The sequence below is a fragment of the Bos taurus genome, chromosome 7 (assembly GCF_002263795.3).
Source record: "Bos taurus isolate L1 Dominette 01449 registration number 42190680 breed Hereford chromosome 7, ARS-UCD2.0, whole genome shotgun sequence".
Classification (NCBI taxonomy): Eukaryota; Metazoa; Chordata; class Mammalia; order Artiodactyla; family Bovidae; genus Bos; species Bos taurus.
Window position 1 is genome coordinate 94,005,235 of NC_037334.1, and position 14,017 is coordinate 94,019,251.

General features: G+C 34.9%; 2 protein-coding genes across 9 annotated transcripts in view; one reads left to right on the forward strand and one right to left on the reverse strand.

The window, feature by feature from the left end:
- The window catches only part of SLF1 (SMC5-SMC6 complex localization factor 1), a 68,211-nt gene extending 54,970 nt beyond the window's left edge, over positions 1-13,241 (forward strand). For 4 of the 8 annotated variants that reach the window (NM_001102058.2, XM_024994238.2, XM_024994241.2 and 1 more), the window contains 6 exons: positions 4,866-5,011; positions 5,934-6,097; positions 6,892-7,025; positions 8,934-9,026; positions 9,426-9,608; positions 12,261-13,241. In NM_001102058.2, coding sequence (NP_001095528.2) covers positions 4,866-5,011; positions 5,934-6,097; positions 6,892-7,025; positions 8,934-9,026; positions 9,426-9,608; positions 12,261-12,739 — 1,199 coding nt within the window. In that variant the 3' untranslated portion in view covers positions 12,740-13,241. Of the gene's footprint in view, positions 1-4,865; positions 5,012-5,933; positions 6,098-6,891; positions 7,026-8,933; positions 9,027-9,425; positions 9,609-11,297 lie in introns of all 8 variants that reach the window. The other 4 variants (XR_003035374.2, XM_024994244.2, XM_024994245.2 and 1 more) reach the window with 4 other exon arrangements.
- MCTP1 (multiple C2 and transmembrane domain containing 1) overlaps positions 1-14,017 on the reverse strand; it is a 1,071,916-nt gene that overhangs the window by 484,719 nt on the left and 573,180 nt on the right. The window lies entirely within an intron of this gene.

Sequence of the window (14,017 nt, forward strand, 5' to 3'; positions counted from 1 at the left end):
ATTTTAGAAACAGAATTCTGGCATTATTTGCTAGCATGGGAACTAAACATTCAGCTAAAAGGATTCCCTGTTTTCATTCCATAATGAAACTTCTTTGAGTTAGAGGACCCAGGATAGGATTAGCAGTGCCTCTACAGATTGTCAGTATATTTATATGCATTGTTTCCAGTGTGTATTGGTAACCTCTAGGGAGATACAACTTATCTTACAGTGTAACTAAATACATGAAATAATGAGCCTTGTATGAACAGAATTCTACTGTGTGTTGGGAATCAACTTTAATGCTTTCCTTACTCATAATCAAATGTCCCTTAACTTTAAAGCAAGCATTGTTACCCACTGTTACTACCAGTTTTCACAAGACAAATTTAAACCTAACATATCTGAGCCGGTAACTGACTTCAGCTGAAATTAGACTTTAATGTTACCATTGTAATCCTGTGAACAGACTGATTACTTTGCTCTCAGTTATGTTTGATCACTGATATTTAAAACTACAAGAGATTAAACTGTATTCCTGTTTGAAATGTGTGTTTAAGCCTTTCCTTCCCCTTTTCAAAGCACACACAATTGGTTTCTTAGGCTTCCAATTAAGCCATAAATGGGCAGTTTAAAAATATATATATATCTAAAAGTGGTCAAATTAATATCTCCTAAATTTTTGTTACTATATGTTGATTTTAAGCCTTTGTCAGGAGAGAAAAGTAAATGATTTATCCTTAAGAGCAGTAGCTTTTCTACGATTAATATGTGAAACTAAATTGTTTATTATAGAGCTTGTAGAATAATATACTTAATCCCTACAAGTGAATCTGGGCCTTCTAATAATGTCCTTTTGGTCAGTATTTTGATGGAGAATCATTTCCTTGTTCGGTTGCTGAGTCACGTCTAACTCTTTGCCCCTCCATGGACTGCAGCACGCTAGGCTTCCCTGTCCTCCGCTATCTCCCAGAGTTTGCTCAAATTCATGTTCATTGAGTCAGTGGTGCTATCTAGCCATCTCATCCTCTGCCTCCCCCTTCTCCTTTTGCCTTCAGTCTTTCCCAGCATCAGGGTCTTTTCCAATGAGTCAGCTTTTCCCACCAGGTGGCCAAAGTATTGGAGCTTCGGCATTAGTCCTTCTAATCAATGTTCAGGGTTGATCTTTAGAATTGACTGGTTTGATCTCCTTGGTGTCCAGGAGACTCTCAAGAGCCTTTTCTAGCACCACAATTCAAAAGCATCAGTTCTTCAGTTCTCTGCATTATTTATGGTCCAACTCTCACATCTCTACATGACTACTGGAGAAACCATCCCTTTGACTATATGGGCCTTTTTTGGCAAAGTGATGTCTTTGCTTTTTAATACACTATCTAGGTTTGTCATAGCTTTCCTATCAAGGAGCAAACATCTTTTAATTTCATGATACAGTCACCATCCACAGTGATTTTGGAACCCAAGCAAAGAAAGTCTGTCACTGTTTCCATTGTTTCCCCATCTATTTGCCATGAAGTGATGGGACCGGATACCATGATCTTAGTTTTCTGAATGTTGAGTTTTAAGCCAACTTTTTCACTCTACTCTTTCACTTTCATTAAGAGGCTCTTTAGTTCTTCTTCACTTTCTGCCATAAGGGTGGTGTCATCTGCATATCTGAGGTTATTGATATTTCTCCCGGCAGTCTTGATTCTAGCTTTTGATTACACAGCCTGGCATTTCCCTTGATGTACTCTGCATTTAAGTTAAATAAGCAGGGCAGCAATATGCAGCCTTGTCATACTCCTTCCCAGTCTTGAACCAGTCAGTTGTTCCATGTCCAGTTCAAATTGTTGCTTCTTGACCTCCATTCAGGCTTCTCAGGAGATGGGTAAGGTGGTCTCGTATTGCCATCTTTTTAAGAATTTTCCACAGTTTGTTATGATCCACACAGTCAAAGTCCTTCTGCATAGTCAGTGAAGCAGACGTTTTTTCCAGAACTCCCTTGCTTTCTCCATGATTCAGTGAATGTTGTCAATTTGATATGTGGTTCCTCTGCCTTTTCTAAATCCAGCTTATTCATCTGGAAGTTCTCAGTTCACATATTGTTGAAGCCTAGCTTGAAGGATTTTGAGCATTACCTTGCTAGCATGTGAAGTGAGTGCGATTGTGCAGTGGTTTGAACATTCTTGGCATTGTCCTTCTTTGGGGTTGGAATGAAAATTAAACTTTTCCAATCCTGTGGCCACTGCTGAGTTTTCCAAATTTGCTGACACGTTGACTGTGGCACTTTCACAACATCATCTTTTATAATTTAAAATAGCTCAGCTAGAATTCTGTCACCTCCACTAGCTTTGTTCATAGTAGTGCTTCGTAAGACCCACTTGACACTCCAGGATGTCCAGCTCTGGGTGAGTGACCATACCATTGTGGCTGTCTGAGTCATTAAGACCTTTTTTGTATAGGTCTTCTGTGTATTCTTGCCACCTCTTCTTAATCTTTTTGCTTCTCTTAGGTCCTTTCCATTTCTGCCCTTTATACTTGCTCATCCTTGCATGAAATGTTCCCTTGATATCTCCAGTTTTCTTAAAGAGATCTCTAGTCTTTTCCCATTCTATTGTTTTCCTCTGTTGCCTTCTTATCTCTCCTTGCTGTCATCTTGAATTCTGTTTTTCCCTTCTGTTGTTTCCTCAGCTATTTTGTAACGCCTCCTCAGACAACCACTTTGTCTTGTTGCATTTCTTTTTCTCTGGGATGGTTTTGGTCACTGACTCCTGTACAGTGTTGCAAACCTCCATACTTCAGGCACTCTGTCTACCATATCTAATCCCTTGAATCTACTTGTCACCTCCACTGTAATATCATAAGGGATCTGATTTAGGGCATACCTGAAATGCAAGTGGTTTTCCCCACTTTCTTCAATTTAAGCCTGAATTTTGTGATAAGGAACTCATGATCTGAGTCACAGTCAGCTCTAGGTCTTTTCATGTTTTGTTTTTTTTTCTAACTTGCCCCACTTGAGGTCTCCTTTCCCCAAGCTTTAGGGTTGTATTTCTTCTTCCTTTTTCTTTTTGCCCTTGGAGGGAAAGGTTGGTTGAGTGGTTTGTGTTGATTTCTTGTTAGGGGTGACTTGTACCTGCGTTCTCATTTCAGGGAGCTTAGCCTGTCCCCCTGGAGTCCTGGGGTCTTCTGATGTCATCTAGAGGTTGCTTTGTAGGAGTTGTTCCACATCTTCATGAGTTTTTGATGTATTTGTAGGGAAGCTGGTGATCTCCCCGTCTTCCTCGTCCTCTATCTTCTTCCGCATCCACAGTCAGCCCTAGATCTTGTTTTTGCTGACTGTATAGAGTTTCCTTATCTTCACCTGCAAAGGACCCAATCAATCTGATTTCAGTATTGACTATCTGTTGATGTCCATGGGTAGAGTTGTCTCTTGGGTTATTGGAAAAGGGTGTTTACTATGACCCTGTGTTCTCTTGACAAAACTCTTACCCTTTGCCCTGCTTCATTTTGTACTCCAAGGCCAAAGTTGCCTATCACTCTAGTTATCTCTTGATTTCCTACTTTTGCATTCTAATTGCCTGTGATGAAAAGGACATCTTTTTTTGACATAAGTTCTAGAAGATGTTGTAGGTCTTCATAGAACGTCCAGCTTCCGCTTCTTCAGCATCAGTGGTTGGGGCATAGACTTGAATTAATTACTGTGATGTTGGATGGTTTGCCCCAGAAATGGGATTAGTACTTCGTTCTGTTGTTTTTTAGGTTTCACCCATGTGCTGCTTTTCGGATTCTTTTGTTGACTATGAGGGCTACTCCATTTTTTCTAATGGATTTTTGCCCATAGTCATAGATATAATGGTCATCTGAATTAAATTTGCCCATTCTGTCCATTTTAGTTCACAGATGCTTAAGATGTTGATGTTCAATCTTGCTATCTCTTGCTTGGCCATGTCCAATTTACATTGATTCATGGACGTAATATTTCAAGTTCCTGTCCAATATTGTTCTTTATTGCGTCGGATTTTACTTTCACCACCAGACACATCCATAACTGACCATTTTTCTGCTTTGGCCCAGTCACTTCATTCTTTTCGGAGCTACTAGTAATTGCCCTCTGCTCTTCTTTAGTAGCATATTGGAATATTGGACCCCTTCCCACCTGGGGGGCTCATCTTCTGGTGTCATGTCTTTCTGACTTTTCATACTGTTCATGGGGTTCTCATAGCAAGAGTACTGGAATGGGTTGCTATGTCCTCCTCCACTGGACCATGTTTCTCACTCTTCTCTGTGACCTGTCCATCTTGGGTGACCCTGCATGGCATGGCCCACGGCCTCATTTAGTTAAGCCCCTTCTCCATGAGCAGGCTATGATCCATGAAAGGGTGTCCTACATTACTTTTCTTCTTTATCTTTCATCCTTCTCTGCAATGATAGGATTTGTGGATGTGGTTGGAGGAAAAATGTCTTCCTATCAGCTCAAGACTAATCAATGCAAATTAAATGTGCCTACTTAAAAACCAAGTTCCGGTTTTCTATTGACAGCCTAGTTGTGGGAAGAGATCTTTAACATTAATTGGAAAGTATAGTGATAAAAACCCATGTCTAACTGTCTATTCATATATCATCTCTCCATTCATGTGTATATATATAAAATTTCCAGCCTTTTATTTAAAATAATAAAAAGTAATGGTTGTTTCAAATGTGAGAACATCTGCCATTAAAAAAAATTTCTCTTGAAGACCAAGGAATAGGAATATTATCTATTTTTCATGGTTTAAAATTTTGTGGGTGAATCTCACTGGTGTAGAAATCACCATCTGAATGAATAAAGTCCATGGAGGAAATAGTCTATAGAAAGAAATTTTATAGTGTGTAGCAATAACTATATTTACTTCTCTTATTTTCTACAGACTTTTCTTCACAGGACTTAGAGATTTTTATTTCTTCCTTTTCCTCCTCCTGGCTTCAAATGTTTGTTGCAGAGGCAGTCTTTAAAAAGTTGTGTTTACAGAATTCCATTAGTATTTCTTCTGAGCCACTTTCTCTTCAGAAAATGGTAAGCGCCACTCTATTTTAGTTCTTTTAATTTTTAAGAACTAAATTTATACATTCAGTTTTTAAATATTCTTAGTTATTCTGATAATTGTACAGAGCATATTAATCATCTTTCAAATATATATAAAAGCAGGTAGTTTTCTACCTCAAAATCTAATAATTATTGAATAGAAATTTTAATTACTTGAGAATAATTAAGAATTGATAACAGAAAAGTTATACAAGAATCTTTGTATCACTTGCCACAGTACCTAATATTGTTATTTTGGAAAGACTGTGATCCAAAAAAATTCCACATAGTATTTAATGGTATTTAAAAAGTAAAATTTGCAAATGACTCTAAGGTTACACACATATAAAGAGTTTTATCTTGGCTATCTTTAGCTATTATTGATATTTATTATTTCCATCAGTTTCTTCAACAAATGAGAAATATACTTGTTAATAATTGGTCAGGTTGGGGAAATACTGTTTGCAACAATCCTTGTCTTTAATGACTTTTGCACTCCTTATTCCGTTCATTCCAGATTTCTTTTCTGTTAAAGGAAGGCATTACCAAGATGGAAATGACAAAATCCCAGTTGTACGTAAACCATAAATACTAAAAATAGGCAAATTAATTGTAACAAGTTGAGCATGAGACTCATCAAAAGAGCTTTCCTAAATGAACATCAGATTTGAGTTTGAAAAAAATTATTTTTAAGAAAGTAATTTTCTTCTGGTGTATGTCATATTGACATAATGACATGGAACTAGCAGCTTTCTTAATATTTTAGCATGTTCAAATGACTTAGGGAGGCAACCGTATTGATGAAACGAAGAAAATACAACTACATTTAATGGTGAAATGAATCAGGTAATTTCTCTTACCTGTTTCCAGGTTTTTTTAGTTGAGAAAGCAATATAATATTATTTTGCAACAGGTATATTCCTACTTGCCAGCTTTGGGGAAAACTGGTGTGCGTGGGACTAGAAAGATGCAGAAACCAAAGAAAATAGGACTGCGGCCTTGCTTTGAATCTCAGAGGGCCTTAATAATGCTGAATGGTGCTAAACAGAAGCAAGGTGAAGGGCTGCCAGAGATACCGTAAGTGATATTTGTATACCAGCTCGGCTTTGTTTTCAAGTACAGCTCTTCTTAGGCATTTCTTGAACCATATGGTTATCTGAGATGTTGTCTGAATTATGCTGATTAGCAGAAAACTCAGTTTTAGACCTATAAGTGCACATGATCAACATTTTCACTTTCTTTAATGCAATGTTCATGCTTTCTTTCTATTAAAAAAATAGATTCTTTTCTAAAAGAAGTAAAACTCTTCAGCAAAATATTGTTCCACACAATTTTTTTCCCTGTAATTTAAAATACTACTTATGTATAGTAAAGACGGGACTTCAGAATGCATGGTCATGTGAGACACCCTGAATTGTTTTAATAGCCTTCCCAAATGAGAAACCGTGTCTCAAAGTATGCCATGCAAAATTCAGAAAACTTGAAATCTTTGGGAAGAAGAGGATAGGATTAGAATATGAAAATAAGAATGGGAAGTAGGGGCCTGAATTTTTATCTTATTAGCATTTTGCTTTAGTCTCTCTGCCAAATAATGGTTTACTTGGTCTCAACTTCTTTATCTGATTTCAGTATTCATAAACTTTTTGGTGGTCAGTTGGGGGTGCAAAGTTAATAAAATGAAAATTACTGTATTAAAATTTGTTTCTATACAGTTGAAATAAATATAAAAATAGAAAGCAGTAAATATTTGAATGAATAATGGGGTTTAAATTAAAAGAATGCTAGGTTTTTTTATTTTAACTCACCATATAATTTGTGCTGCCATGCTTTGGTGAGAAACAATCTTTCCTTATGTCATTCTTTCTTTTCAGAGAACTGAATCTTGCTAAATGTTCCTCATCATTAAAAAGATTGAAAAAGAAGTCAGAAGGAGAATTGTCATGTTCCAAGGAGAATTGCCCCTCTTTAGTTACAAAGATAAATTTTCATAAGACTAATTTAAAAGGTATTCCAAATATTTAATTTATGCTAGGAACTTTGTGTGGTTATAGTCAGTATTTGCAAGTTTTACACACTGGACTTGATGAATACTTCACCTTAAATATTGGACAAGGTCCAGGAAAATACCTTCTTGGAGAGCATATTATTTTTTGAACTGCCATTTATACAAAAAAATGTTTAATACCTGGTATAATAGAGTATTTCTCCCTTTTCTCCACCTGCCTTTTCAAATATTAAACACTGTGTAGCTCATGTTGAGCTCATTCCAGACTTGCCTGCCTTACTTTTCTATTCCACCTCAACCTGTGCTGCTTAGGATCAGTGTCTTGTGATTTGAAAGTATAATTCAGTCTTCATCTCTTTCAGTTCTAGACGTTTTGTGAACAAAGAATGAGAAGTAGGCTATGTTACATAGCTGTGTTAAGCATATGGACTCTTTTCTTCCAGGCATTGAGCCCAGACTATGAAATGTGCTTGGCTTTTGGTTCTAACTATACTGGAACCTAAGTACCTAAAGGGATGGAGTAACAAGAATAGCGTTGTAATAATTCACTCCAGCACTTCTTTAACTTAGGTACCCCTTTAACTCAAAATTATGATACCTTCCAAGAGTCTACATCCAGCCAAAGTAAATTGCTAAGTCTCTTGTTTATGACCTATATTATGTTTTTAATACAAATGTTATCATTATGGTACCAAGCTTTCATAATATTTCTACATGGCATAAGTTCATGATAGCATATCACAAATGTAAAACAACTGCCCATTTGCCTCAAAATATGAAAAATGTATTAAATGTGAACTCAGATATTAACTCCAGAAAAGTGTCCTTTTTCTTTGTTGATTGTGTCAGAAAGTGAAATGAATATGAATGACTTTAGCTGAACAGCAGAAGGAACTGGGAGGGAGGAAGAGAATTGAGAAATAGTAGGGGAAAACTTCAAAAGCTTTTCAATGCCTTTAAAAGAAATGTTTTAGTAGAAGTTGTAGAAATAATCTGTAAAAACTGAACACTGGAAAAATGTGCTGCTTAGTATTTTATAGCAAGAAAGAGTTTGATTCAGTATGTATTTCATTTTCAAAGCAATCAGTATTATTTTAATCCCCCTTACATCAAATCATTACTTGTATCTTATTAATCTTGTTTACAACAGAGAGGGATATAGACAGTTTTAGGCAGCAGGCACTAATTGCACACTACCACCCCAAGAAAAGACTTTATCATTCTGTTTTTCATTCTTGTTCAGCTTTAAGTGGTACCAAGGATTTTTTTTTTTGTGCATGTATGTGCGTGCATGTATGTGTGTGCGTGTGTGTTTATATTAAGATTCCCCCATTTCTCCTTCTCTGTGCTGCTGTAGCCAAGCCAGACAGCCTATTGAGAAGCAGCAAACCATCTGTTAATGGATTTGAAGTTCTGAATTACACTTGAGTGTGTAGAGGCACTCGTGCTTAGCCAGAAACATTCATTTGAATTAAGCTATCAATGCTGTATAAAAAAGAGCCATACATTTAACGTAGGTTCATGAATAAATTTAAGAGAGGGCAATTGCACTCTAAACTTTTATTGCTGTAAAACCCAGTATTTTTGGTGTTCTCTGATCATTTGGGGGTTTTATAGCAGGATTGAAGCTTTAAACCTTGAACTAGGAGGAGACAATGCCTGTGTTAAACCTTTTGCAGTAGAATTTCATTGCTGAATTGCTGACAGAGAGGCTCTATAAAGAGGATGGGGTTCCCTCCCCCTTCTTTTTTTTTCCCCTAATGTGAGAGATGTTTAAAGCAGTCAAAAGGAAAACTCAATAAATAATTTTCTGGCATGGGGCCAGATCTCCTAGTTCATGCCCTTTGATTATTTTCTTTAGTTGATATCTTGTCTTCTCTGGAATAATCTATTAATTTTTTATGGCAGGAGAAACAGCCCTCCATAGAGCTTGCATAAATAACCAAGTGGACAGATTGATTCTTCTTCTCTCTATGCCAGGAATAGACATCAATGTTAAAGGTAAGTTCTAAATCTTTGTTGTCTAATTCAGTGTTTTATATTTGTGATATTAAATAGTTTAATTTCAGCATTACTAAAAATCACTTAAGTATATTTACCTAACATCTTCAAAGTATTGCTGGTAGCAAAACCAAGAAATTCATCACATACTGATATAGAAGAGTGCACAGTCATTTTTGGCATCTATATTGTGACACCATCAACATTTTAAAATAGTTTGTCTTTTATTTTATTTTTTATAATTAGAAATATTATACCCCTAAGCATTTATATCAAAGCATTCTGTTTGTATATAAGGCACTTACGAAGTAACACTGATAAGACAAGTAGAATTTCAGTACTTCACTACCAAAAGTCGTACTTTTGCCGTTTAAAAATTTGCCTTGATTTCTAATTTAGACAATGCTGGCTGGACGCCTTTGCATGAAGCCTGTAACTATGGCAACACAGTGTGTGTCCAGGAAATTTTGCAACGTTGTCCAGAGGTAGATCTGCTCACTCAAGTGGACGGGGTGACTCCTTTGCATGACGCGCTGTCAAACGGACATGTAGAAATTGGCAAGCTGCTGCTCCAGCATGGGGGTGAGTGCATTTATGCTAAGCGGGTTATGATAAATTATCCAGTTTTTTTTGATGAATCCCTCAGAGGTAGAAAGCATTTTATGTTTTAAGATCTATAAGGAAAGATGCCTTTATTACATTTTAATGAAAACTAAACATGAAAAGTCTGCTAGCATATAAGCACCTTTTATTAGTAAGGATAAAAGCCTTTTGATAAAATGATTTATTTCTTGTGTCATAAAATTAAACCTGTTTACCTTTGTTATGAGAGTATATTTTGAATTGGGTATGTTTTTACTGTTAATCCTTTTACTTAAAAGTACGTAATGTCTATAAACCAGCTATTTCTGAAAGCTTATTAATAAGTATATGTAAATCTTCATTTGTGAATACTTGGATATTTCATTCTTATTTCACTTCCTGTATATAACTGCTAATATGATTCTTCTTTTTCTTTAATGAGTCATTTCTTTACAGACTACACAAAAAGATAGCCTAGAATACCTTTTCTTCATTCACATTTTGTAGTCAATTAAGTAGGAGAATTGCCAAATGGTGATAACTGTTGTGTAGGGGTTTGTGATGGAAGTAACTTGAGCTCAGTATTCATCTACTGCTTTTTCTGCTGGTTTCTTTTTCTGATCTCTGCTTTCCAAACCCTTCCCCAGCCCCCCGGTTCAATGATATTCTTCTTATATCTGAACTGAATAATATAAATTTTATATCAAAATGTTCAAAACTGATTTGGAAAAACTGTTTTAAAAGGAAAAACAAAGGAAAAGTGATTACAAGCTTATAATGCAGATTTGTATAAATTTCCTGTTACTTTTATTTGCATTAAAAATACTATTGTACTATTTGTCCAGTAATTAAAGCTGTTTGATTCTGGATGAAAATAAATAGTATAAATTATTTAGATATCTCTTTAAGATATATCTGTATCTAGCTCTCATTTGTCTATCTAAGGAAGGCTCTATATCATGGTAGTTTGGTGTATTTGGTTATTTATAGTCTTCTCCTGCCCCCTAAAGGCCTTTGTGTGTCTGTTTTACTTATACCATTTCATAATCAATATATTTTTCAGTTCTTACACTTTTTTTTAGTATTATATGGGTACAGAACCATACTATTCTATCTCTGAAGTGTTTTATTTTTCTGCTTAACCATGAATGTGACCTACCATGCCAGTATTTGGTTTTGCTTCACATGGTCTAAGTGATATAAAACCTTTGTTGCATTAAGTCCAATTTTTCAGAAGAAGAAGGCATTATATTAACCATTGTGAATTGTTTTAGGACCTTTGGTGAAGAATAGTACACAGATGAGTTCTTTGTCCTAAGAGAGGGAAATCTGTTTGTACTTGGATTTATCAAGATCCTTTGGCAATCATATAGACTTGTCTTTGCCTTAGTTATAATCTGAGTTTGGACCTATAGAATGGTTTGATATCACTATAGAAACTGTGTTCTCTCTTTGTTGTGAGTTGCTTAGTCTTTCTTGAGAGCAATAATTTTAAAATTTTATTTATGTTTTTAAAAACTTTGTTTACTTCTGGTATCTTGGGGTCATAATTTTGTTGTATTTTCTCTTTTAAACAGAAGTAACTTGAAATTTGGGGGGAAATGTCACCATAATGAAATCTAGTTTTAGAATTTTTCTATAAATTATATATTAATCATATGTCATCACTGGTTAATCTTTTATACTAAGAAAGAAGGACATTGTCTATCTAAGCCCCACTACATATTGTCAAGTCAGATTCATCATGAAGAGATTTAGCAACTGGGATCTGATGAGATCTGTGTGGTAAGGTAGAATCTTCTGGTTATGTCTGCTAGTACTCAAACCTTTACATTCCTTGTAACATTTGTATGGCAAAGGGCATAAATAATTACAGGACTTGATTAGCAGAGGTACAAAGTACTCCTGTTCTTTACAGTGTGACCAAATACTGAGTCACTGTTATTTTGCCCCTCCCATATCATCTTTTACTACCCAGGGGATAAATTGTGTCTTCAGTACTTTGTAAGTAGGTGGTTAGATGGGTTTAACTAGCATAGGTGAAATGAAATCTGAGTTTGTCCCAGAGCATATAATATTTACTTTTTGTGAATCAGTTACCTTTACTAAAAATTGAACATAAGCAAGGGTAATGGAAAATGTGTCCTGTCTCTGGGCAGAGTTTTGCACTCTGCACTGCTGCTATCACCAATTCGCAATGGGAGGGGGCAGTACTTTTTCCTCTTGGTGGTATTATGAAATATCTTTAAGACTCTCATACAGAATTTAAGATAAATGTATTTTGTTAATTCCCTCCAAGAACACTGATATTCTTATTTCAAGATGACAATTTATAAAGTTTTATCAAAGTTTTTTTTATATATATATATATATATATATATATATATAAAACACCATATATGTTATTTATTGAATTAGGGATTTACTTTTAGGCAAACCTCATTAGGCAATTGGCTAGGTGTTTTTTTTTTTCCCCTAAAGCACCTTTATTAGGCAGTTAGTATATATAGCTAGGTAATTATATCAATATAAATTACTGCAAAATATGACTGTAAACTGAACCCTGGGTGGCTTTGGGAAAAAAAGAGAAAATATGGCTGTTAAGCTGCCAAAATGTATTACGCTTAACATTTTGCATTTTCTTTTTCACAGGCCCAGTGCTTCTACAGCAGAGGAACTCTAAGGGGGAATTGCCCTTGGATTATGTGGTATCATCTCAAATCAAGGAAGAACTATTTGCTATCACCAAAATAGAAGATACAGTGGAGAACTTTCATGCACAAGCAGAAAAACATTTTTACCACCAGCAGCTTGAATTTGGCTCCTTTTTACTTAGTAGGATGTTACTAAATTTTTGTTCAATTTTTGGTTTGTCTTCAGAGTCTTTAGCTTTCAAAGGATTAACTCATCTAAGTGAGCTGCTTATAGCTTGTCAGAATTATAAGGAAACCACTAGTGTTCATACTGACTGGTTATTGGATCTTTATGCTAGAAATATAATGACATTGCAGAAGCTCCCAAATGCTCTGAAGGAACTGCCTGAGAATGTAAAAGTGTGTCCTGGAGTACACACTGAGGCCTTATTGGTGACATTGGAAGTAATGTGTAGGTCCGTCACAGAGATTTCATGATGATGCCAAAAAATAGGGGTCAGCTTTCTAAACCTGTTCAGCTTGCTTTGTCATCTATTAGAGACTTCGTCGCTTATTAACACATGTTAATTGCATTTATTTATTGACAGAATTTGCAGCCTTGCTAATTTTAAAAGCACTTAAAGAACTTATGCAAAGCTGTAGTATAGGCTTCTTTTTCCAGTGTGTAGAATTTAACTCAAAAGTAAAAAATAGTTTTGTTGGGTATATATTGCTTTTGTTAATCTTCATTATTTTTTGGTTTAAAAGTTATTTATTTACACTGTACATGTAAAAATTTTTAATTTAAATATTTTTTTAAATCAAAATGTAATGTTCTCTATTTTAGGTGTTTTGGGTCTTAGAATCATGAAGAAAATATTTATGCAAATATGCACCTATAAACATGTAGCTTCCTGTTTCTTCTCTGTAGGCTGTTGGAATAAAATACTCATTTTAGTTTTATGTGTTTCTAAAATAAACATTTCAGAGTTCACAATAATATATTCTTTTGGTTTTTAAATGTAGTAAACGTGCAAAGTTTGGTAATTTGATCCCTTGATCTATTTTAGCAGTTCCTATACAAAGTGTATTTCTACTCTATGTAACCACTCTTCTCTAAGCAAAATAATCTGCTTTATAATGTTTTATTAAATATTAAGATCATAAATGGCAACAAAGTAATGGATTTGAGATTATCTAAAATGTTAATGGTCCAATATGAATTTACAGAGTAGTAATGTTTCATTTTGCAGTTTTTCCTAACACTGATTTATAGTAAAACTAAAAAAGGGGTATGGATAATAATTACTTTTGAAACTGGAGTTGCTTCACTAGTGGGAATAAGTTACATTGTGATACAGCTGGAAAAGAAACATTAGAACTTCCATTTAGATTTTATGTAACTAAAGTGATGATCTCACAACAGTTATTATAATCTGTTAAAGAAGCACTCTTTAGTTTTATTTTGGAAATAGATCTTTTAGCAGGATACAAATACTGAGAGTTTTATTACTAGGTTTATAGTCCTAAGCTGAAAATTGCTACATTAGTATATCACCTCTGAATAAAAATCAAGTTTTTTTCCCTACATTTTAAAATCAGTAATTTCTTACACCTATTGTAAAAAATAGTTTTTAGTTAGCCTTCAGATGTGACATAACAACTGCCAGAATATCAGAGAAAACATGATGTAGCAGAGACTAAGGCACATTATAATGCTTTTAGAGTTAAGTGCTTCCCCAGATGATGCGTAAGAACTTTTTGATTCTGAAGATC